Genomic DNA, 26230 nt, shown 5'->3' with positions numbered 1-26230 from the left:
GTGTCCAAGACATACGGCCGGAGGTCGGATGAAACAACCACAAAGTCGATCATCGACCTCCGGCCTAGGGTGTCCTGGTGCCATGTGCACTGATGGACACCCTTATGCTTGAACATGGTGTTCGTTATGGACAAGCTGTAACTAGCACAGAAGTCCAATAACAGAACACCACTCGGGTTCAGATCAGGGGGGCCGTTCCTCCCAATCACGCCCCTCCAGGTGTCACTGTCGCTGCCCACGTGGGCGTTGAAGTCCCCCAGTAAAACGATGGAGTCCCCAGTCGGAGCACTTTCCAGCACCCCTCCCAGAGACTCCAAGAAGGCCGGGTACTCTGCACTGCCGTTCGGCCCGTAAGCACAAACGACAGTGAGAGACCTATCCCCGACCCGAAGGCGTAGGGAAGCGACCCTCTCGTTCACCGGGGTGAACTCCAACACATGGCGGCTGAGCTGGGGGGCTATAAGCAAACCCACACCAGCCCGCCGCCTCTCACCATGGGCAACTCCAGAGTGGTGAAGGGTCCATCCTCTCTCGAGGAGTGTGGTTCCAGAGCCCAAGCCGTGCGTAGAGGTGATCCCAACTATCTCTAGTCGGAATCTCTGAACCTCACGCACAAGCTCAGGCTCCTTCCCCGCCAGAGAGGTGACATTCCATGTCCCTAGAGCTAGATTCCGCATCCAGGGATCAGATTGTCTAGGCTCCCGCTTTCGACTGCCGCCCGATCCACTTAGCACCGGCCCCTTACAGTCCCTCCTGCAGGTGGTGGGTCCACGGGAGGGTGGCCCCACGTCACTCCTTCGGGCTGAGCCCGGCCGGACCCCATGGGGGGGGGGCCCGACCACCAGGCGCTCGCATACGAGCCCCAACCCCGGGCCTGGCTCCAGGGTGGGGCCCCGGCTGCGCCATACCGGGCGACGTCACGGTCCTCCTTTTTTTGGGCATCATAAGGGGTTTTGAACCGCTCTTAGTCTGACCCGTCGCCTAGGACCTGTTTGCCTTGGGAGACCCTACCAGGGGCATATAGCCCCAGACAACATAGCTCCTAGGTTCATTCGGGTACTCAAACCCCTCCACCACGGTAAGGTGGCAGTTCAAGGAGGGGAGATTTTCAGAGTAATGAACTTAAAGGTTGTTCAATACACCCAGTTGGTATTTCGGATTATTGCCTTGTACAAGTTGCTATCTTTGTTAAGGATGTGAAATGCAAAATTGACTATTGGCATTTTAATGTATCTTTGCTTTCTGATAATGCTTTTAAGTATTTTTGGAGTGGTTACACAAAAGAAAAATCTGAATACACTTCTTTACAACAGTGGTGGGACATGGGGAAGGTCAATATAAAACAGCTGTGCCTACAGTATACTCTCAATGTCACAAGGGACATGACTAGATCTATGAAAGCTTTGGAGAGTGAAATAGTGAAGCTGCAAGATTTGGCAGACTCAACAAGAGAAGGAGAACAAAGTTCTCAAAAGGAAAACGTCAGCTCTATCTAACCTGTTGGGTTTATCTGCTCAAGGTGCTCTGGTTCACTCACGTAATCAAAATATTGCCAAAATGGATGCACCTTCTCTTTTTTTTTCAGCCTTGAACAAAAAAATGGACAAAAGAGACTTATGCACTCTCTGCGGTCCAGTACCGGACAACTGCTGCAAGAGTCTGTAGATATCCGTAAATCTGCAGTTGCTTTTTATGATTTACTCTTCAACAGTGAGTTCCAGGAGAGACCAGAGGTGGCGCAGTCCTTCTATGAGGGCTTACCTAAGGTTTCCGAGGAGGCTAACGCAGAGTTGGATGCACCAATCTCTGCTGATGAACTACATTCTGCGCTGTGGTCTTTTATAAAGTTTTCTGGCCTGTGATTGAGACAGTTTAAGTAAAGGACATTTACCATTGAGCTGCAGGAGAGCAATCCTCAGTCTTCTCCCCCAAAAAAGGGGATTTACAAGAGATCAAGAACTGGCGGCCAGTTGCTCTGCTCTGCACTGACTATAAACTTTTGTCAAAGGTATTGGCAATGAGACTGAAAAAAGTTATGGAGCATATTATTCATGTTGACCAGACTTATTGTATACCCAATAGGTTGATATCTGACAATATCATTTTAAAGCTAGGGTATGGGATTTGCAAAACGGCCGGCAGATTTTGAAAATACACAACTCAAATGGTCCTACCTTTTTTCCTCCAACGATGCTCCACCCATTCATGTGGAGAGAGGGGGATGATCCAAGTCTTGTACAGTGACATTGAGAGTATTTTAAAGATCAACGGTGGTTTAAGTGCTCCTTTCAAAGTTCATTGGGGGGTCAGACAAGGATGTTCATTAACTGGTATGCTGTACTCCTTGGCCATAGAGCCTCTTCAGTGCAAATTAAGACGATCTCTTTTCGGTGTAAACCCTCCTGGATGTGAAACAGTTTTTAAATGCCGATAATGTTGTTGTCATTGTCAAAAAACAAGAAGATATTGACACCCTTGGAGAAAATATTTATGTTTTTGGTGTATTGTCCTAAAATTAACTGGGGGAAAAGTGAAGCTGTAACAATCAGTGATGAGTTAAGTAGAAAACTTGTTTTACCTGCCGGGTTCATTTGGAACAAGGGTGGGTTTAAATATCTTGGTGTTTATCTTGGAGATGATACTTTTGTATATATTGGGAAAATGTTTTAGAAAAATTGGGACAACGTTTTAGAAAAAGTTGAAGGACGTCTCAAAAAATGGAAATGGATATTGCCACACATGTCTTGCCACAAACCATTTGCACTTTGCAGACGGTCTCATGGAGATAGATTTATATAATAAGGCTCGTTTTGAGGAAAATGAGGTTGTAGCTCGTCATCTATGGATTGGAAACAGGTGTCAATTGAGTTTAAAAACGTTTAGCTCACAATTTATTGATCTTGGAAGTTCGGATCTGTGAATAACTTTACTGAACTTGAACTAAGCACTGTCCTTATTTCTTTATACTTAAGTTCAAAATAAAACTCTATGAACCGCTCCATTGTTAACGTATGGAGTTCTGAAACACGGATTAAACAGGAAGTGTTTGTCTGAACTCGCAAAAGTTTTGAAAAATAAGGTAAGACTCCAGATTTTTTGAAGTAATAATACAGAGTTGAGTGGCTCCTCACTTTTGTTGTGCAAAGTGTCAGGGGAAAATAAAGAGCAGGGTTCGTACACCTTTTCCAAGGTCAAATTCAAGCACTTTTCGAGCACTTTCAAGGTCCATTTTAAAGCTTTTTCCAGCAACTTACACCACCGTAAATACAGTCAAAATTATTATTTCGTGTTTTTATCACATTAAAAGAGATAATGCTATAAACAGCCAAAATTGTGTTTCGTAATAGCAGAAGGATCAGATATTTAAGCAAATCACAAGTTTTATTTTTCAAAATGTATCACTGTCTAAGTAGATAATGCCTATGAATAATACTTTTCATTATATTAATGTTCAAATATTGCTTCCCAGATAATGAGATTTTCAGGCTGTAAAACCGAAGTAATTTCAAGGGCTGAAAATATGAAGACAAAGGATTTGAACAGAAATATTTTACAGGCCTCGGTTTTGGGACACATTCTTGATATAGACAAGGTTTGAACAAAATCTGAAACGGTGCAACAATAACCTGTAATTCATTTTAACCCAGAAGACTCTGACAGTGCACATAAATGGCTTGCGCGCTGTGCGAGGACGTTTTGTTGCTGCGTCGACCAAAGAGGGGCGCAGCATTGGCGAGCTTGCGTGCACGCCACGGACTTTTGCCGCTGCGTTCTGTGACGATTACCCACGCGGCCAATAAAAACAGGGCATCCAAAAAAACGCGGAAATCAAAATGAAAACTCCGCCTACTTTTGCTCTGGCCAGCGTAGCGCAAAGGGCTACATTTTATTTCTCCATTTAATAAACTAACTATTCAGTCAGATAGGTATTTGTTGTGAAAGAAATAGTTACAATTTCAAGCATTTTATCCAAAATGTAAGCACTTTTCAAACCTTGAAATATATATAATACAATATAATCAGGACATGGATTGGGAATGTCCTTTTTCTCTTTTGTTTTGAAAGATTGTTTATATTTCTTGTATGTATCGACTTGTTCTGTTTGTTAAAATTGCAATAAAAAAATAAAATAAAAAAATAATAATAATAATCAGGACATGGAGGCGCCCGCGCGCTCGTCTCTTAAATGAACCAAAACTCTACATTGAATCTTTAAAAAAAAAGAAGAAAGAATATAGGCTATATATAGACCGACCAACCGACCCCTTTTTTTTTTTTTTTTTTTTTTTTTTTTTTTTTGGCTGTTACGGCAAAACAAAATATTTTTAAGGATGGCCTCAGTAGGCATCGCTTGGCACTGATTACATTTACACCATCAGCTGTCCAATGCTCTCTGTCTTTCAGAAGCAGACTGCGGTTGTGTTGCAGCATCTTCCATCTCTTGTAGTTCAATGTCTGTGTATTCTGGTTCAAATAAGTATGGTTGGTTAAAAAAAAATCAAATCTTCATCTACATCGAAATCTGCGGACATATTTACGAATACAGTTTTACATACAGCGCGCGTCTTCATCTGCTTGTAAACAGACCGTTTTGCGCTCCCGGCAATGTCGGGACGTCATCTTGTACAGTAGATGGCGATAATACTCCTAAGGAGTGAGCAGCCAGTAACAAGTAGTAGTAGAAGAAGAACGCCGTAATCTCAGTTCTCGCGCATGCGTCGTGGCGCTCCCGTGAACTCTCGTCAGAGGCCCACATTGAAGAACACTAATAGTTGAATAAAGTCGTTATTTTTGTTGTTTTTTCGCACAAAAAGTATTGTCGTCGCATGATAAACTTAATGTAGAGCCACTGTAGTCACTTGGACTATTTCAAAATTTTCTTCACTGACTTTCTGGGCCGGCGAGTTTCGGTCCCTCTGGAAGCCTATGGAGGAGTGAGATAACTCTCAGATTTAATCAACAATATCTTAATTTGTGATCCGAAGATGAACGAAAGTCTTACATGATTGGAACAACATGAGGGTGAGTAATTACTGACAGAATTTTCATTTTTGGGTGAACTAACCCTTTAAAGGCCAAAAAATTTGGATTATAATAGCTTTAAAAGCATGTCAGTGGGCAGTAGCATAAATTATTTGTCAAGATAACAGATTCTAAAAAATTTGAATGAGGATAAATGTTGCAATGAATGATCCACACTACAAAATGGAAATGCAGAATGTTTCTGCTTATTGTTGACAATACACAATCACATATTCCAAACAGGAATGGCCATAAATGAGAAATCTTTCAAGGATTATTTTGCATAGATGTTACATTTCAGTCAAAAACCAGTGCAATCTTTTTGTGTCCAGAGGCAAATGAGCAATTTATATTAGCATTAAAGATTGGTTTCACCAACTTGTTTCTTTCCTGAGTTGTTTTTGGCACTAATCAATTCAAAGTTCAATTGTTCACTCATAAAGACAGTCACTTGTCGCCACCTACTGGCTTAATGATGCAAGTGGCGCAAACACAGACATGCGGAGTGATACAAATGGTGAAAAGGCTAATACTGGTACCCAGTGGTTAAATTGGGCCGGGGCTCTCCGGGGCTCAGCCCCGGCACATAAGCCTGCTCGTTTGTGTCCTGATGTGCCTGTTTACAGTCAGTTGCCTAATGGAAATTATGTCACATCAAATTTGATGAAAATTATGCTTTTGAAAACATATTTCTGACAATAAATGAAAGATTTTTTAAATGGCATGTCTATTTTGTCTCGGCGGAACTGAGATGAGAACAATCGGAACACGGCCGTATTCTTGTTCAGCTGCTTAATCTCGTTGTCAGTCGACCATGATCGCGCACCGCTCGCGCATGCCATGGGCATCTTAGGCTACTACTCAAAACTCCGACACAGATAAATGTACGCAGCAATATATAATGAATGTTCCTGGGAGATCCGTAGTTGCGCGGGATGTGGAAGCGCGCAAAAGTTCCAGAACCTTCAACCGCCTTAAACAATAAATAAATAAAAACTCACGAGCTGCTGGCCGCCGCTGGAGATCAATTTTGTCAAGTTCAGCACAACGTTGGTTGTACAAAAGGCTAACAAAAAGTGCCCTGGCCTTGAACGACAAGGTAAGGAAAATATGTTTGGCACATTGTATGGGTCACTATATCATAACAAGGTAATACAATGTGTAATCAAGTGATGTCAATTCCAGCGTTATGGACGTGACATGCAGTAAAAACTTGAAATATAAATTCTCAGAAAATGCATTTAATACCAATATATTAAAACTGTTTATATATCAATACTCCCTTAATAAAGGAGTCCAGACATTAGAAAAATATCAGTCTACACATGCGTTTCATATTTAATATGAGGGAAATAGGCTACACATGCCGTGGACGTGACACAAAAAATCTTTAACTTTTAGGTGGCAAAATATTTTTTTTTGTAATTCTGTGAATTACACTGCGCAAACCAAAAGTAATACTAGGCTACCAACCGGATACTCTCCACAGAACATAACATATTCATTTTATTCAGGGCCGCGGGAAGTGGGGGTGCTGTTTTCACAGAATTGTAAATGCAACGCATATGTTTGTTCATTAAAATGTATTAATTTTTAGCATTTAGTCATTTATTTGTAATAAACACTTTAAGTGGGCTATTTAAAAATGGTTATTTATATGTTAAATTATGTTTTTAAAACATAAGCGCAGAGTGTTACGTAATAGTCTATTGTGTGTGTGTCGAAAGAATTTGTCCGCAGCTGCTCAAAAAAAAAAAACCCCACTGTCAGTGTTTTGTAAGGAACAGGCAAATATGTCAAATATAGCAGGAGACATTTTAATTGTTTACTATTAAAACAGTTATTTTTTATGTCAGTGTCGGCTAGACAGATGAAGTTGACGACTCGCGATCTTCGCAGCGCCAGAGAGAAATGCACATTTCATACGAATTACAGAAGCAGCGCAGTCTGTTTTCTTTCGTTTTGAATTGTTCTGCTTAAAAGTAGACATTTCAAGCTATCTATATGTCTCAGGTCTGTGAGGCAATAGGCTACCTTATAGGCCCACGCTGAGTTTCGGTTCATTTATGAGACGAGCTCCAGGTTCGCCGGCGCCTCCGTGTCCTGATTATCTATTTTCTAATAGCCTATATTAAATCCAGACAATTGGTTGATGAAACATCGATTAAAATTAAGATACAATTAATACAAAACGAAATTAAATTTAAAGACAGGCTTTGTGCTTTCAGTTTGAGGTCTCTGTGAAAGTTTTAAAACATTATTTTATTGCCGCTTTAGAGCGCTCACGTCCGTAACGGAGAGCTGTCTGTAACTTTTTTTTGTGTGTGTGAAATAAATTAAAAAAAAAATGCGACTTAGGCTATATATGTTTTTTCTTCCTCGTGGCGCATTTTTTGACTGATATGCGACTCCGGAGCGACTTATAAAATAGGCTACGGTAAGTTATTTATTCTTTTTGTGCAAATGTCCCATAAAGTCCCATCCTTTAAGGATTCATTTATGTCCCGTTGACCGGTCCATTGCATTACGAATAAAAGCAGAATCAATAAAGTCAAAAATGTGATGTGCAGAGTTTTATAGTCTTGATATTGTTTCTTATTCAAAAGTGGCGACGCCCCTTTTTTTCTCAGAATTGCGAGATATGAAGTCAGAATTGTGAGAAATAAAGTCGCAATTCTGAGAAATAAAGTAGCAATTCTGAGTAATAAAGTCGCAATTGGGAGATATAAAGTAAGAATTGCATGATATTCGTCGAAATTTCGTGTTATAAAATCAGAATTGTGAGATATAAACTATTCTGAGGTAAAAAAAAAAAAAATAGAAAGCTTGAAATGTCGTCTTTTAAACAGAACAATTCAAAAAGTAAACAGACTGCTGCATGTGTAATTTTTAGAAAACACTTCATTAATAAACAATTAAAATGTCTCTTTGCTATATTTTACATATTCATAATCATTACTTTTGCCGGTTCTTAGTGACAGCTTTTAGGCCTTTATTGGCAGCGCCACCCTTACATGTTACATGAACGCGTCACCACCGCATCAGCACCGAAAACAGGATATTTTTCAATTCCTGTTTTGGCAGGGGAAAACTGATCAGAAAATGTAACGAAACATTGTAGAAATGTAGTGGAGTAATAATTGCTGCAAAATGTAACGAAGTAAAAGTCAAAAGTAGCCTATGCACTATTGATTCTACTTATGTAAAGTACAGATATGTGAAAAATTTAACAAAGTATTTGTACTTCGTTACATTCCACCACTGCTGATTAACAGTAATGTAAATGTCCTAATACCTGATATATACTACAACAATGCAAAGTATTTGCTCTTAACCTTGCGGGGCGGGGCGGGGGGGGGGTTGCTAATTTTAAACTTCAAATGTATAAATGTCCCCATTGTTCATTGTTTTTTCCTGCAGCCATGGCATCACAGACCATTGAAGCGGCAGCTCTAGGAAGACCTCTGTATCCTGGTATGCTTTATGACTGCCGCAAGGATACCTTCATTCCAGGTGGTGTACAGTACCTACTAAAATGCTTTTTACTCTCTTTTTCACCCAAATGTGAATCAACAATGTGGTAATTTAGATATTTAAGAGAAAGGACACAACTATTAAATGAGTAGTCTTATAGATAAAAAATTGGCACGTTGACATTGCGTCTTCACTTGTTAACCCTCTGGAGTCTGAGCGTTTTTTTGGGCCCTGGGGGTGTTCTGACATGCTCTGACATTTGTGCTTTTTTCAGTTGCTTATAAACATATTAATGGCAAAGGTGTAAATTCACTCTATATAGCACAAACAGGACTACAATAATATGTGAGCCACATGTATGTACATGTTTTCATTTTTGAGAGAATAATGTTTATGCGTGGTTATCGAAAAAACTAAAAATTAAAGTTTTTGAAATAAGGCCACAAAACACATACTAAATATGTGGCAATAAGACTTTTGACTAATGGATGTCGTCGCCTATAGTTTTTTCTTCCAAATTATGTGAAAATAGTCTTGCTTTATCGTTCACATAAAACCATACATTGATTTAAATTGATGTAAAACAGGTTTTGCTTGGAAAGCCAATATGCGAGGGGGGCGTGAACGAGGAGTGGTTTACACCTTAGAATACAATGTCCCACCCACTCTGCATAATTAGCCATTCACTCAGGTGTGACACTGACTGAGCCACAATGAAAGGACAAAAGATATATTTAGAAGAAGACTTATATTGACCATTTAAGATTTTGCTTACATCTATCTTGTAAATATGTTTTGCTATTTTATTAAAACGGTTACAATTACAACAATAATTACAATTTCAACAATATTTCAAGTGTACTCTTTCTTTGTAAAAAAAATTATTATAGGCCTACATTTTATCTATGTACATTCATTAGTTTGAATATAACCAACATTGGAACAGCTAACATCTTAGTTGATGACTTTATTTTTGACAAAAATAGTATTTTATATATAGAAATTGCTAAACAAAAGCTTATTTGATGTGGCAGTATATTCTACAGTAAAAACTGTACCCAAATCTAGTCAACAAAATGTTGTCTTTCATATTTCGTCTGACTGTAACGTTGTTTTCATGAAATATTAGGGCATATTGTTAATTTGCAGTTTAATACGTTGCTTATACAAATAGCCTACATTTTATTTCAACATTCAGTCGATGTTTACTTATCTCAGTATAGCAATGCAGTTTGCTAAAACATCATCATTCATTCACACACGCGATTTAAATTTAAACTGTCTTTGCCAGCTGTGGTAAACAGCGCGCATCTCTGCCGTTTATTCATTCATAAACAGAAACCCACGTGAAGAAATTCACGTGAGAAGGAAAAAACTTACTAGTATTCCTCAGCTCGCTCCTCGATATACCCGCACTTCTGAGGGACATTTTCCATTAGTATTATTCCTCACAGCGCTGCAAGACGGTGTAAACAAGTAATGATCTAAATAAACTTGTGTGTTTTCTCGAGCTGATGGGGCGTTCACAGGATTGCCTCAGCCATTTGCGTTTGAATAGCGCGCGCTCTCCGTGGGCGGAGTCACATTACATCTGAATTCATGTAGGTATCGCTGCAGCCCGGAGACCTGCAGGTGGGAGGAGCTTACGCCGCAAGTGGGAGGAGCTTATGCCGCAAGTAGGAGGGATTTCACAAAATGTGCAAGTAGGAGGATTTTACACCGCAAGTGGGAGGAGCTTATGCGGAAATCCCCAAGCTGTCATTGCCGAGGACGGCGGTGAACGAGTATGGCATGAAGTAGCGACAGTAATGAAAATAAACGATCAAATATTACATTCCTCATCATGGTCTGATTTCTTAGCTTTGTTATTATTGTGTGTGTCCAATACCACTCACTGTCAATGATGAAGTCACATCTTTACACGTTTTACCATACTTAAAGTGATGGTGTTTTAAATTCATCAGGCTGTAGGCCTTATTCAAGCATATTTCTGAATATTAGCTATATATTCTACAGTATCAAGTAAGTGAACATATTAAAATGTGATGCAATTGGACTCAGTGAAGTGAATGTGTAAATACATGAAAAACATTTGGCTAAAAAAAATAAAAAATAAGTTACCATCCATCTTTACTGCATAATTTTTTTAAATAGCAGACTAATGTTCTTCTGAACATGTTACACATATATTACATTTAAATCTCAGGGTGGATAAATAATTTTTTTTCATTGAATAAAATCATGTACAAGTCACTCAGAATTGATTGCAAAAGTGTTTATTTTATTTTATTTTATTATTTTTATTATTTTTTGTTATTTGTAAGGACACTATATGAGCTCATTAGAACTGATCTGCATGCAGTGAATCCAGGGTGGAAGGTTTCTGAATAAATGTCCTGGAGCTCGCCTCGCTTTCCCTTCCCAGCATAACCTGGTGGATACACAAGAAGCACAAAAAGAACTAGGGTTTATAGTTGACACTGAACATTTACAAACATTAAGAATAATTTCTCAGCTCTGTAGGTCCATGCCATGCAAGTGAATGGTGTCCAGAACTTTTAAACTCCAAGGGATGACATAAGTAAATTAGATTTTTAGTTTTCCTTTAGACTAACAACTAGTTTATTCATCACCAATTTACACAAAACGTACCAGGTGTGCAGCATTTGTACTCAAACCCACACTCCAAACAAGTGGACATTGAGTACATCCTCCAGAAGAGCTGTTTGTAGTGAGACGACTTATTTTTCCAGCATGAAACACCTGAGGTGAAAAAAAAAAAAAAAAAGAACATAATATTTCACATTATCAATGATGTTCTTGTTATGCGTTTTATTTTTTAAAATCATTATTTACTTTCTAGCCATAAGAAGTGTGCCTGATTCTTGAAATTGTCATCCCCAACTATGTCCCTGAACCTTGAGCAAGCCAATGACAGGGGCATGTAGGCAGCATCTCCTTCTTGAAGAACAACTTCAAGTATTATGTTCTTCAGCAACGCTCCTGATAACTGAAAAGATAGCAACAGTTAGCACAGGTCGTTAAAAAATGTTAAAAAGCACATTATATAACATTATTCATTCAACTACCTTGAAGATGAAGCATGATGGAGGGTCATCGTCTTTTAACAGCTCATCCTTAAAGAAAAATATAAGTGGATTAAAATTGTTCTATGATACACATTTTAAATCATCATTAAAATTAATTATGCATACCCTTGCTAAAAACAGAGGGCACAACTGGGGTTTGGTCTGCTAAAATGAAGTAATTTAAAATTAGCTGACCAATATTATAGTTACATAATTTGAAACCCAGCATAGTATATGTATTTTGTTTCATATCAAAGTTCTTACTTTCATATGCAAGTTCAGTTTTTTTCTTCCCATAGGTTTCAGGGAGCGCAGAGCATTCTTCTTCTTTTGAAAGAGGATTAGAATTTTAAAAAAAAGTGATAAATTATCCATTAATTTTTTATTTGACAAAAAAATATCAGCAAAATATAAAAAGCTGACAATACCAGCTACAACAGCTCATGCACACCTTTCACTGATAAGTGAACCTAAAACACAATAACATGCATTTCACATTTATTTCACTGATTGTTATGAGTAATACATTTTATAAAATAATTATGATATTAAAACAAATGTTTCAATTACATTACACTGTGGATTACGCATAAAAAGCATAACTACAATGAAAACAAGTTTTAAAATAATTGCATGCATTGTACAATTAAGTTAAGAGTTGTATTCTAATATCAAATCCATTTACAAAACGTTTAAGACATTTACAATTTGAAAATCAATGCAGTCCTAAAACGTACAAAAATTACACTGCCACAATACCTTATTATGGTCTTCAGAATCCATAATCTGGAGGGTAAATTGTAGAAATGGAATGCAGAAAAGATCTTGTCATGCACGTTACAGATGTTGTAATTTGTGTGCTACTAAAAACACTACAGAAATTTATTTGGATACACTTTACCCTTATTCTTTTTTAATACATCTAGACTAAAAACAGTGTACAAACGCCATTATGAAATGGCCTTTTTCAGAACGTATAATGCTTTTTTACAAAACTAAAAACTGTACAACAAGCTTACCCCTTCATCTCAACGGCACGCTGACACGTGAAAGCGGTTTTCTTCTTTTTTTCTGATGGATCGCAACAAAACTTACACATTACCGCCACCAACTGTGGAGCATAAACCAATAGCTACTACAACACAGGTGATATATAAATAAACCAATCAAACCAATCAAAATCCTCTGGAAGCTTGTACAGCCCACTTGCGGCTAAAGCTCCACCCACTTGCTGCTAACCCACCCATTTGCAGCTGGCTCCGACCTCCGTTTATACCCTACTCTCTGAATTAGCTTTAATTAGGTCGACTGGAATCACTCTCTTTTAATACAGATTTCACAAGATGAGAATATTTGTTTTTTATATAAATTACTTAATTTAAAAGAAGAGAATTCAAGCTTCATGCCTGTGTGTCTGTATGCCTGTTTGACTGAGTATTCGCTGAGTTATTGTTAATTTTCGGACGCGTTTCAGAATGGACTTCACTGGCAGAGAGAAGGCAGAACTCGCTTCGTGTTTATTTTTCTTTATTTGGCAAAAAGCACAACACTTTGTTTTTATTGTGAGTATACACAAAAATAATACACATTTAACAGAATCGATTGATGTATGAAACTCCTATGGAAAATCAAAGTCAACAGAGTATTTATGAGTTTCTTTTACACTAATAAAAAAAAAGCGAGCTGGTATCGCCGGCGATACCGTAGACCTCAGGGGGTTAATATTCAACAATATTATTGATCTGCCTGCATTGACATTTATTATATGAGAACTGAACTGAGCTGGACGATGACGTCACATTTTTTTTCCAGAGCGGCTATATATATATATATATATTAGGGTGGCCCTTAAGTGTAGGAATTTTTCTTTCTTTCGTTTTTCTGCAGCCTGACCCCCCCAGAGTTGTTCCATTTATGCTAAAAACACCCCAGAAAAAAAATGGGGCAAAAATATTAATATTTAGAGGTAGCTCAAGCACATCAAAGTTCGCTGTTTTTGTAGGCAATTCTTTGTAGGCAATAAAATTCTTTATTCTAAAACGTTTAGCATTGAGCATTGTATTCAATACTATACACAGTTTGCAGAATGCATCAAATTACGTAGCCTATTACTTGATCACAGTTCAATGTGAGTACAATATTAATTATTTAACCACATATATCTTACACAACATATATTTGACTATTGTAAGATAACTGATGATACGCATCTTTTCACAGTTTGCACAGTTCAAAGTCAATAGTTCAGAGTTTCTTAACACCAAGCAGCGTTGATTTCTTGGCATCTGGAAATTGTATTCGGTTTTGCTCACTGACTTCAGAGCATACTGCAGCTGTTCTTCACACCTAAAGCGCCCGGATTGTGACGCATCTTGGATGAGCGCAACACCACGTTCTGCGTGGTCGTTTGTTACCACCAGACTATTGATTATTGCCTCCGCAGATTTGAAATCATCTCTATTTTTCCATGATTCGGGATCTTCAGACAGGAATGCATCAGGTATACCCAGCATTGAAAACAGGTTTCTGCTCGACTTCGAGACAAAGTTATCGAGCGTTTTCTGTTTTATAGTCAGCATGTCCACTTGAGCGCGTTTCGGCGGATCCTTCTCACCGACCCGCTCTTCTAATGCTTTGAGAATTGCTCGCTTCGTAGTGAAATCCACCTGCTTATCGAACAGGCTGAGAAGTATCAAATTCTCCGACAAGTACCAGAGATGCCCAGCTATCTTACGTGATGTATCTGTACTGATGTCTCGATCAGGATATGAGTGGAGTGACTGTAGTAATTGTAGATCATTCCTAGGCGCAGTGGCAGCCACAGGTGCCTGAAACCAGAACTTGATGTATATCTTGGCAAGAAATATGTTCAGACGTAGCAGTCCACGAGATTCGCGTGCCGTAAGCTTGAACAGGGATCGGAATAGCCAGACCTTGATGCTGTATATGGCTTTCGCCATCCAGCGAGCTTGATGCATTGGGCCAGGGGCTCTGAACTTTGTATCAGGTGATTTCACTCCCATGAAGATTAGCATTAATTTCAGCAGCTCTCTATAATCATCTCTTGGCTGAATATCCTGCAGCTGCTGTTCACAGAATGCAATGACTTCATCTCGGATAACAGATAGCTCAGATGAGGTGAAATCATCTGAAAATGCATCATCATAAATTTTCTGATCAATGGATGACCATTGTCCTTGAAAGCGCTTGAAAATGAGGACTTCCGGTGCCTTGCTGGGTCCCATACAAACTGCAAATGCGGCAGCCAACACCAACTCCAATATATGATGCCGACAACCAAAATGTAGAAGTGGCCATCCAAGCAGCTGCTCTAGAAGGATACAGGCTCCAGACAGTCTGCCAGTGTTGGAACTGGTCGTATCGAAGCACATACCACGAACAAGATGGTCCAGTCCCCATTCTCTGATGGCATTGTAAACTGCCTGGGCCTCTGCTTGCCCTGTTCCTGTGGAAATCTTTGGAATGGCCAACAGCTTCTTTTCCCCCATTGTTGAAACCAGAATGGGCAGCCTGTTCACCTTTTCTTTACCTCTTAAGTCAAGCATCAACTTGCCATCCCAGTGGACGGTTAGCGCCGTGCTTGGTCTGAATGATTCTACAATGCCAGCGGCGGTTGCTTTTCTGTGTTTTCGACGTTGACGCTGGATGGTTGACCTGTTTAGAGCAAGAGCTTCTGGGTCTTGTCCGAGAGCTTTGGCAGATTCGAAAACAATCATCATGGCAGCCCTGTCACTCAGTAAATTTCTAACAAGCATTGCTGATATAATGTGATGGCAACCCCGTTTCCTTGGTGGTGCACCAGGCCTACTTGTGGTGGATAGTCCAGGATTTCCACTATCCGATTCTGATTCTGATGAACTATTCTCGGAATTATTGCTGCTGCTGCTCTCCAACACAACTGACTCTGAGAGAATACTTTTTTCTTGTTCAGAACAATGGCGTTGGCTTTGCAATTTATCCTGCTTCTCCTTCTGCTTCTGTTGCTGCAGCAACAACACTTTGTCGACACCCAACATGCAACCAGGTTGTCCTTTTTGCCGCTGAAGTTCGAGGAAGAGCTTATCCTTCTCTCTCTCTTCTTTCGAGTAAGTCTCTGCATCGATTAGCTCAATAGCATTTGCATGTGCAATGTCAAACAACCCTGCAATAATTTCTGTGAAAGTGGCTTCGTTAGCCCGTTGAGTCTTTGCTTGGTGATTCTTGTTCTTTTTCAACCCCTTCCAGTCACAAAATAATTGCTCGAGTTTTTTAACGTCCTTTAGTTTAAAGTTTTTTAGTCCTGTCGATGCTTGACTGGAATTCTTGCCCGGAACCAAAATTCTTCCACTCTCTGTATGGTATTGTTTGCTGCTGCTCGAATATCCTCTTTCAGAACATTGTGACGATGTAAAAAATGGCCGAGAACGATGGTCCCTGTGGGTAGCTTAGTCCCTTCAATTCCTTCCACATGGCTAACAAGATAATCTTGCGAGCGCGTAGCAACTGTCCCTCCCGTCGCCATTGGGCTCTGCTGCTTGCGAAGTGCTGAAGTGCCGACGACCGCAAATCACAGCCAGTAATGACAAATACTTGAAATAAGTCACAAAAGTGGCAAAATAACACAATTTATGCTTCTGCAAGAAATGCATAGAATATCTTTTGTGCAAAATAGGTGTTTAAAATATTCTGGCTGACCCCCCAGCGTGAGCTTTTCAAGGTGACCGTTATTTAGAATGTGTCACTTTTATGGTTTCCATGGTGACGCATCATTGCTTGTCACGTGACACACCGCAGCAACAACAGAGCTGAATGAATGATGATCTGCTTTTATGTCATTTTTCCTTTATTCAAAATATTCACAAATTTGTTAGATATAGCATGAAATATCTGATATTCCGATTGTCAAATATATGCTTGTGGAAGTGTTTTGTTGTTTAAACACCTTTATAACGATCGCATTAGTTGAGCTGTATGCGAGATGGGCGCCGCCATCTTAGTTTGTGCCGCAGACGCAGTTCAGAGAATCGGATCTGTTGGATTTACAACACGTGAATTCATCCACTTCTCCCGAAATACATAAAAGTAAGTGGCAGGTGAACTGGGAGAAGAATAGAGTACACTTTAAAGTTACTTACACAATGCGTATCTGATATAAATAAAACTAATTATAATGGAAAGGATTATTATTGCCTCTTCCTTTGACATCACTGTGTATTTTACAAACTCTAAATGTATTGTTTTTTTAGTACTTATATGTCTGAAACCTAAAATAAACATTATTGTGCGAAAGGGTTAAATAAGCAAGTATGTAATTTAAATAGTTGAGATAAAATTAGGCAAGTGGTAATTATCACAAATTGAGCATAATAACTGATTATACAAAACTTCAACGTCATCGAGCCACCTCTAAATATTGTTCAAATGAGCTCATATTTTGCCTGAATTATTTTTTCATGTATTGGAACAACTTGAGGGGGTCAGATAATTATAAATCAAAACTTGAAAAATAAGGGCCACCTTTTTTTATATATATATATATATATACACTCACCTAAAGGATTATTAGGAACACCATACTAATACTGTGTTTGACCCCCTTTCGCCTTCAGAACTGCCTTAATTCTACGTGGCATTGATTCAACAAGGTGCTGAAAGCATTCTTTAGAAATGTTGGCCCATATTGATAGGATAGCATCTTGCAGTTGATGGAGATTTGTGGGATGCACATCCAGGGCACGAAGCTCCCGTTCCACCACATCCCAAAGATGCTCTATTGGGTTGAGATCTGGTGACTGTGGGGGCCATTTTAGTACAGTGAACTCATTGTCATGTTCAAGAAACCAATTTGAAATGATTCGAGCTTTGTGACATGGTGCATTATCCTGCTGGAAGTAGTCATCAGAGGATGGGTACATGGTGGTCATAAAGGGATGGACATGGTCAGAAACAATGCTCAGGTAGGCCGTGGCATTTAAACGATGCCCAATTGGCACTAAGGGGCCTAAAGTGTGCCAAGAAAACATCCCCCACACCATTACACCACCACCACCAGCCTGCACAGTGGTAACAAGGAATGATGGATCCATGTTCTCATTCTGTTTACGCCAAATTCTGACTCTACCATCTGAATGTCTCAACAGAAATCGAGACTCATCAGACCAGGCAACATTTTTCCAGTCTTCAACTGTCCAATTTTGGTGAGCTCGTGCAAATTGTAGCCTCTTTTTCCTATTTGTAGTGGAGATGAGTGGTACCCGGTGGGGTCTTCTGCTGTTGTAGCCCATCCGCCTCAAGGTTGTGCGTGTTGTGGCTTCACAAATGCTTTGCTGCATACCTCGGTTGTAACGAGTGGTTATTTCAGTCAAAGTTGCTCTTCTATCAGCTTGAATCAGTCGGCCCATTCTCCTCTGACCTCTAGCATCAACAAGGCATTTTCGCCCACAGGACTGCCGCATACTGGATGTTTTTCCCTTTTCACACCATTCTTTGTAAACCCTAGAAATGGTTGTGCGTGAAAATCCCAGTAACTGAGCAGATTGTGAAATACTCAGACCGGCCCGTCTGGCACCAACAACCATGCCACGCTCAAAATTGCTTAAATCACCTTTCTTTCCCATTCTGACATTCAGTTTGGAGTTCAGGAGATTGTCTTGACCAGGACCACACCCCTAAATGCATTGAAGCAACTGCCATGTGATTGGTTGATTAGATAATTGCATTAATGAGAAATTGAACCGGTGTTCCTAATAATCCTTTAGGTGAGTGTATGACCATCACTGTGCTTACTTAACCTGTTAAGCTGCAACGCCACTTTTGAAAAATCCCCAGAAATGACATACCCAAACTGAAACAGATACAGTTCATGAACCCTTTGCACTAAAAGCACAAGTATGATCTCATTTGAAAGCTGACACCTGGTAGTTTATTGTAAATGTAGAATTAATTATTGTCATAATGAAAAAACATTTTTTAAATAGCTTCAAAGTTTTGTAAAGTTATTAGAAATTTGTTTTTATTAAACATATTCATGAAAATAAAATTGAAGTGGGCCCTGGAGCAATCTAGAAATGCACTGCAGCTAAAGCCATATGTGTGACCATGTTATATTTAAAATCTGAAAATGATAAGTCTAAAACTCTGTATTTAGTTAAATGTTTTTCAAGATCATGTCAAATTACTTTATTTTGGGCCTAGCTAGCATGTTAGCTTAGCACACCATCAATACACGACCATTTATGAGATTAAAACCATGTTTGTGCTACAAACGTACTTTATAACGCAAGTGGAGTGTTTTAAATAATCTTCTGTGATCTAATTTGGCTTCAGATAAAAAAAAAAATCTGACAGAAAATATATTTATAGAATTATGTACAATGATAAAGTCTATATCGATTAGCAATACATTATAAATATAATATATTATAAAAATACCTGGCATTGCTTGAAGAACACAGGCAAATCACATATCATTGCAATTATGTTTATTGTTTTCAAAACGTCTGTATCTGCATATTACAGCGATCTCTGTGTTAGCTTTGTGTGTAGCTGCTGCTATCAGTGACGTCCTTGAAGGTCACATGATTATGGCTCTTCTTCATGTTCCATATATGGAGTATTTTTGTGCATAGAGCGCCCTCAGGCTATTGGTATGAATTGAAAACACAGCACATCTCAGTAAGAAGCGCTCATAATGATTACATCGACGCATTTGGGTATAAATTCAATAAATATTATTCCTGTCTATAGAAATATGATGTGAATCTATGAGAATATATCAATATTTCTCCAAGTCTGCACATTTTTGAGCTAAAAGTCCTGAGGAACGTTGTTTTGTATAGCACTGTCATGACAACAGCACGGAGTTTTTTTTTCTGAATGGACCAGCTGACGGTCATAATTCATATTAAAGGGATCGATGCATTTTTTCATTTCATAACTCCTGACACAAATTAAGACATAACTGTCACTATAAGTTTCTCAGAATACAATAGTGGTCAAATACTGAAACTTGAGTCTTATATCTTTTTAATGATGTATAGTTTGTCAAAGTATAACATTTAATCTGATAGTAACTTTGAACTAAATAAATAAAAAAACGCTTCAGTGCGCCGACGCACTGGTGAGGGTTAACAGGTTAAAGGAACACGCCGACTTTTGGGGGCTTTAGCTTATTCACCGTATCCCCCAGAGTTAGATAAGTCCATACATACCCTTTTCATCTCTGTGCGTGCCGTAACTCTGTCTGACGCAGCACCTGAGAAGCCCCGTGGTGAGGAGCAGAGAGTTTGCTCAGAGTTGGAGTAAATCACTCCACAGAAGTAGCAGTGCTTCGCCTTCTGAGAATATAGTTCCCAGTATGTATATGGTTAGAAGATGGTTGTGTCTCATGTGACCTTGTTATTCGTACACGCTGTGGCTATACAAATCACATGTAAATAGGAAAATGTTGGCGTTATTTTGTCACTTATTGGGAGCAGTATGCTAGCTGGAGCCGTTTACCTCCAGTCTTTGTGCTAAGCTAGGCTAGGCTAGCGGTGGGTGTGTCAGACAAAGTTACGGCACGCACAGAGATGAAAAAGGTATGTATGGACTTATCTAATTCTGTGGGATACGGTGAATAAGCTAAAGTCCCAAAAAGTCGGCGTGTTCCTTTAAGCTGGATGATGGTGCTATTTTCTTCTAGAAACAAACTGTGTTGCATTATTTTCCTGTTATCACTGTAAAGCTGAAACAATCTGTATTGTAAAAAGTGCTATATAACTAAAGGCGACTTGACTTGACTGTTAAAGCTATTTTTCATTTCAGGTGTCACTCTGTGGGATAAGCAGTCACTGGATGCAGATTTGGACACCCGTCCGAAGCCCATGACAGATTTGAAGTTCAGTAGCTCCGACTCTCTCTCTAGTAAGTCCAGTCTCCTGGATGTGAGTGCTTCCCTGAAGGCCAGCTTCTTGGGAGGGCTGGTGGAGGTAGGAGGATCTGCCAAGTTCCTGCGTGACACCAAATCCTCAAACCAACAGTCCAGAGTTACAATGAATTACAGTGAAACCACAAGATTCGACCAGCTCACTATGAGCCATCTGGGACAGATCACTTACCCTCAGGTCTTTGACCAGAAAACTGCAACTCATGTGGTCACGGCTGTACTGTACGGAGCTCAGGCCGTCATGGTGTTTGAACGGACATTTTCAGAAGAGGAAGAAAAACAGGAGATTGAGGGAGAACTGAATGTCATGGTCAAGAACATCCCTACATTTTCTATTGAGGGGAAAGGAGCTTTACAAATGACAGATGGTCAGAAGAATAGGGCTGAGAGCATCACCTGCACATTTTATGGTGACGTCCGCCTTGATCAGAACCCCACCACTTACATGGAGGCCCTAGAGGTGTACAAGAAGCTCCCCACTATACTGAAGGAGAATCCACAGAATGCAGTTCCAATAAAAGTCTGGCTCTATCCTCTTTCTCTACTGGATACAAAAGCTGCTCAGTTGGAAAGAGAAATCACCACACGTCTGGTTTCCAACACTGAAGATATAATCGAGGGGCTGGGAGAAGTAGAGAGGACATGCAACGACCTCTCCAGAAAAACGCTGGTAAATGTTTTCAAAGACATCAAAGAGAGGCTCTGTTTATTTCAGGGCTCTCTTAACATTTACAAAATGGTATTCCTAAAAGCAGTGGCCAAGGTCTTGCCTGCTATACGAGGAGGAGAGATGGAGCAAAATTCATTGGAAGACATCCTGAAGATCCACTACAGCTCCCCCTTTAATGCTGACATGCTTAACCAGTGGTTAGATCATGCAACAGCTGAACTTAACATCTTGAGTTCTCACACCGAGATACTGAAGGGAATCAAAACTGAAGACTCAAACCGTCTCAACACCATCCTCTTTAATCCTAATATTGATGTTGTGGTGTGCTTGACCTTCACATCTCTGAAGTATGAAGACCCGTATCTTTCAACCCTGAAGAAGTTTCTGGAATCTGATGAGTTTAAAGAGCTTGATGTGGGAATGAAACCACATTCTTGCACTTTAGCATCTGTCAGAAAGTGGCACAACGATCCTGGTGTCATGTCAAAGATGAGAAAGAACTTAACTCTTTTCAGAAGTTTTTCAGAGGCTAATAAAGATGAAAAGAGATATCGATTCATTATTTCTGTCATCTCCGATCCCTCCAGTCCAGGCTCCTCTATCTATCTGTATGAAACAGGGAATCTGACAGACACACAGTTCCAGCCCGTGTCGAAGCCTCCCCCTCCAGAAGTGGAGAAGGTCCTGAAGGACAGTGTGTCCCTGAAACTGCAGAAGTCCCCAACTGGAGAAACTGTGAGGTACAGAGTGGAGTACCAGCAGGTGAAAGCAGATTCTGGCGCTGAGGAACAGTGGATTATCATAAACACCGCTGATGAAGTCTTTACTCTGACTGGATTGGAGTCTGGAAAGCAGTACTTGATCCGCTACAGGATAGTGGGTAAAGTGGGAGTGAGTGAAGCCAGTGACACTATCGGCCCCATACAATCTTCAGGTGAGTGTCATATGCACTTCTCTTTGCATTAATCTTTACCTTAAAAATATATCTATATTTCTATATCTATATCTGTATGTGTGTGTATATATATATATATATATATATATGTGTGTGTGTGTGTGTGTGTATAAATTACTGTATATATATATATAAATTACTCTTAAGCCCACTGTAGAAAGGCCTCAGTCATCCCTGAAAACTAAATGATTATGATTAATATAAATAATATATTTAACAAATGCAAATCTCATTATTTATATTCTTTAATAATAATCATTATGAATTACTCTTAATAAATGCAAAGCATACAGACGTTAATTGTAGAGGAAGTAATTGAACTAACCACAGTAAAATAAAATCTATAAATTAAGGTATGACAACAAATTCAAGATTCAATGCAACGTGATCTCATGAGAATACGTGTGTATTTTTACGTTAAGTGTTGTTCTTCCACACGTACATTTACTTATATTTTAATACACAGAGAAACGTATAATACTGATGTATTTATAGCACTAAAACATAAAATATTTACGTATGAACAACTGATATACACATTTGTACGTATTCCCATTTATGAATATTAAAATAGTGGCATTAATGTTTTGACCCTATTGCATTCAATTGTCTTATCAATTACGTTTTCAGTCGCATTTATTAATTGCAGTTTACTCATTTACTTAATAAGAAATAATAACATTTCACTCTGTTTGTGACTTCTGCTGCAAACTCATTTCAGAGGATTATTGCATGATGTTAAACAAGACTACACTTTAAAACCGTGAAATGAATAACATTTCTTTAATCGTTTAACCATTTTGTAATATTTAGTTTGTTTGCTGTGAGACACAAAAGGCGTTTTCTCCTATAGAACAATAGTTGACGATAGAACCATGAAATACACCTGTAGGAAAGCCCAACATCGCCCCCTGGAGGTATCTTTATGTATGTGACTTTGTTGGTGCTTGTACGGACATGGACAAGTCAGTGCATTTCTGAACCAGTGTCAGAGGGCAGTCTATATACACAGGCGGAGAGACTGACTTGTTTTCTTGCACAAAATGGACTGCTGGATGTGTGTTGTTTCCGTGAGTGATTGATTAAGAAGTAAGTTATCTGTTTTACATTCTGTGCTGTTCAAACTTTAATATTCTGTGTATTCAGTTACTGTCATCCGTGAACTGTACTAGTTCAAATAATAATTTGAATAATAATTATATTTTCGTGTAAACTGCATGCTGCCCAAGTCCATGTCAAGTCATGTTGAAGTTAGTTTGATTCTGTATAGTTGTATATGTTCTGCAGTATAATTTAAATATGTAAGCTAAATTATTTATGCTATATATTTAGATTCTAAATACTTGAATGCAACTTGAATACTCTTTACCAAAGTAATGCGAACTTATGGTTTACAAATACTATCTCATATTTAACATTTAATAACGTGATTTACTGTAACTTCTGTTATGTATAGTGACTATTCTCGTTATGCTAATCTGAATAAAACCCTTCTGCTGGGACACTCTCTCTTGCTCCAGTTTCTCTAACTGGAAACCCCCACCACCATTTCTACTAGTGCTTAACCGAACCCTCTGAGTGTCCCATACGCTCATATAACACCAAAACACATCATAAATTCACAAAAGACATCCATTTTATTCGCTCGTTGTAATCCAAATCTTTAGAATCCACACGTTTGCAAGAAACAGATCCAAATTTATCCTTTTATCCAGTGATCTTCGGGCCCTATCTTACACCCGGCGCAATGCAGCGCCAAGCGCAACACAAGTGTTTTTGTCACATTCACCGTCTGTCTTCATCATCTGTGTGTGCACTACACTTCCCATCATCCTCCTTGGCACACCTGCACTCATTCAGCCATCATCATCATCACCTGTACTCCCTCGTTAACTAGCCCTTTATATTCAGCACTCTCCCTTCACTCCTTGTCTGGTCTCGTCAATACATGTTGATACATGTCTCACAGACTCACTCTCGCTACTCACCTGAGAACCTTACCTTTATCTGAAGCCTTGCTGCTATCATCTGTCTTCAGTCTTCCACCTTGGAGTTTCCGTCTGCCATCTACAAACAGAGACATTGTTATTCTTTAAGTTAAGTTGCTATCTGATTATCTGCTATTCATATACTCACCCATTCGCTCTCTCTGGATCCGTACTTCTGCAAATAAAGTTATATTTCACTTACCATCCTGTCTGTGATCCCTGACAGAAGACCAGACCAAAATGCAGAGCTCCATGGAAACCCTGTGTTCCATTTTTCAAGATGGCAGGTCTATAGAAGCATACATGGAGGAATTCCTGCTCTACAGCCACCTTTCAACCTTGTGTGAGGTTCAATTAATAGACTTGTTTTGGAGTGGGTTGGATCCACATGTTGCCCCATGGATACCAGTAGGTGATTCTAGTTTCAACCTCGAGAGTTATCTTGAATTGGTGCTCAGTTCGTGTGGATCTTCCTATACTGTTGGTGTGCCCTCCTCGTCTAAGGTCTCTTTATGTCCCAAATCGAACCAAGGGGTTACCATACCCAGCGCATGTAAGATTCAATAGTGCTGATCTGACATCCAAGTTGATCGACCCCCCTTTGATGTCCGTCCGAAGAGCTTGCAAGTATGCTTCACACAAAATCAGCCCAGCCAAACCCGCTCATCCTACCTGCCCGCCAGAGTCAGCCGTCTGCCCAGTCGAACCAGAGCCTGCAAGCGTCTGCCCAGTCGTGCCCAGTCGATATCGCTCACGACGACTGCCCAGCCGAGACTGCTTACAGCGACAGCCCAGTAAAGCCCTCATCGCTGGTCCCGTCCGGCTCAGAGCCCTCTTCGCCGCTGGTCCTGTCCGGCTCAGAGCCCTCTTCGCCGCTGGTCCTGTCCAGCTCAGAGCCCTCTTCGCCGCTGGTCCTGCCCAGCACAAAGCCTTCATCGCTGATCCTGCGCCCATTTGTGTGCCCATGGGCTGCTGGTCTGAAAACCTGGTGTGTGTTCAGGCGCATTATTGGCACTGTTGCTATTTTGAGGAACAGAAATAGACTGAGCCATTGACCAACTGAAACCTGGCCTAAAGTCAATGGTGCAATATATATTTTTTATTATTTAAAGAGCGCGTTAGTAATGTGCGCCTATAGGCGCGGCGGGTCCACAAATGAGCATACACTCTGCTTATTACACACACACTCTGCTTATTACACACACAGGGACGCACAGCAGCACACAAACATGCCAAATATTAAAAATAAAAGGATTACAATGTAAAAGATTATTATTGTGTATTATTGTGTAAGATATGGTGGAATGAATCCGCCTTGTCCCATAGATGGTCTGCTTCTGCACTTTAATCTCGCGCATGCGCACGCGTTTGGTCTTTTCACTATCAAATTCCTCCATGTAAATAGCGAGTCCATGATGCGAGCGCAACTGGCATTTAAAGGGAATGGGAGATGAGACTCTGATTGGTTTAACGCACATAAATCCCAAAACACGTAAATCCCAAAACACACCCATTACTCATTAAGAGAATAGGGAGGACCCTTTTAGACCATGCGCCGGGAGCGTAAAACTAACTAGCCGTCGTTAAACTAGCAAAAGTGGATTCGGACATGCTCTAAGTGAACTTGCGCGCTGCGCTTTAGACCATGCTCTTAGATCCTTAAAATAGGGCCCTCTATCTCCATTCTCAGCAGAGATCGTAAACATCGTTATGATGAATTTAAACTCAAAAAATGGCGCTCTCAAGAAGTGTTACAACATGTTTTACAGAATTAAAGATTTCAGTACCGTTTGGTACCGAAGTCTGTACTTTTTGACAACTCTAACTCACCGTTACTCTCTGTTGTTCTGTTGTCAGTTTGTTCAAGTCTTTGCACTGATTAAATGCAGTATATCTGACATTAAAGTAGACATGAAACTGACTTTAAGTAGACACTATTTATCACTACAATGCATTTGTGATCATGAAGGAAACTTCTGATATTTACTGTTAAAATCACCCATTTAAAATCCTCCTTATTCTATTGATATGCATTTTTGCATATTAATGATGCATTTTTATGATTTTAATAATTAGGAGTAAAATGTAGCTTCCATGTATTCACAG

At 39.6% G+C, this 26230-nt stretch overlaps 2 protein-coding genes across 16 annotated transcripts in view; one reads left to right on the top strand and one right to left on the bottom strand.

Annotated features, from left to right (window-relative positions):
• Positions 1-1248: 1248 nt before the first annotated feature.
• Positions 1249-26230, top strand: part of LOC309496524 (stonustoxin subunit beta-like) — a 145669-nt gene continuing 120687 nt past the window's right edge. For 3 of the 4 annotated variants that reach the window (XM_082166514.1, XM_082166511.1, XM_082166515.1), the window contains exons 1-3: positions 1249-2008; positions 8443-8535; positions 20391-22115. In XM_082166514.1, coding sequence (XP_082022640.1) covers positions 8445-8535; positions 20391-22115 — 1816 coding nt within the window. In that variant the 5' untranslated portion in view covers positions 1249-2008; positions 8443-8444. The remainder of the gene's footprint in view (positions 2009-8442; positions 8536-20390; positions 22116-26230) is intronic. The other variant, XM_082166513.1, reaches the window with a different exon arrangement.
• LOC309496557 (uncharacterized protein) lies at positions 10794-12876 on the bottom strand. 12 transcript variants are annotated; one of them, XM_082166573.1, is made up of 9 exons: positions 12605-12876; positions 12345-12448; positions 12014-12055; positions 11850-11912; positions 11712-11750; positions 11586-11633; positions 11353-11506; positions 11149-11259; positions 10794-10927 (listed from the first exon to the last, which is right to left on the bottom strand). In XM_082166573.1, the coding sequence occupies exons 4-9, from the start codon at positions 11880-11882 to the stop codon at positions 10800-10802; spliced, it is 513 nt and encodes a 170-aa protein (XP_082022699.1). In that variant the 5' UTR covers positions 11883-11912; positions 12014-12055; positions 12345-12448; positions 12605-12876; the 3' UTR covers positions 10794-10799. The 12 variants fall into 12 exon arrangements, with proteins under 12 accessions (XP_082022699.1, XP_082022700.1, XP_082022690.1 ...); XM_082166574.1 differs by having other exon boundaries at positions 12345-12371; XM_082166564.1 differs by lacking the exon at positions 12014-12055.

This window comes from Leuciscus leuciscus (genome assembly GCF_965113295.1).
Source record: "Leuciscus leuciscus genome assembly, chromosome: 4".
NCBI classification, from domain to species: domain Eukaryota; kingdom Metazoa; phylum Chordata; class Actinopteri; order Cypriniformes; family Leuciscidae; genus Leuciscus; species Leuciscus leuciscus.
Note: the sequence above shows the minus strand (reverse complement) of the source record. Positions and strands in the feature narration are given on the sequence as shown.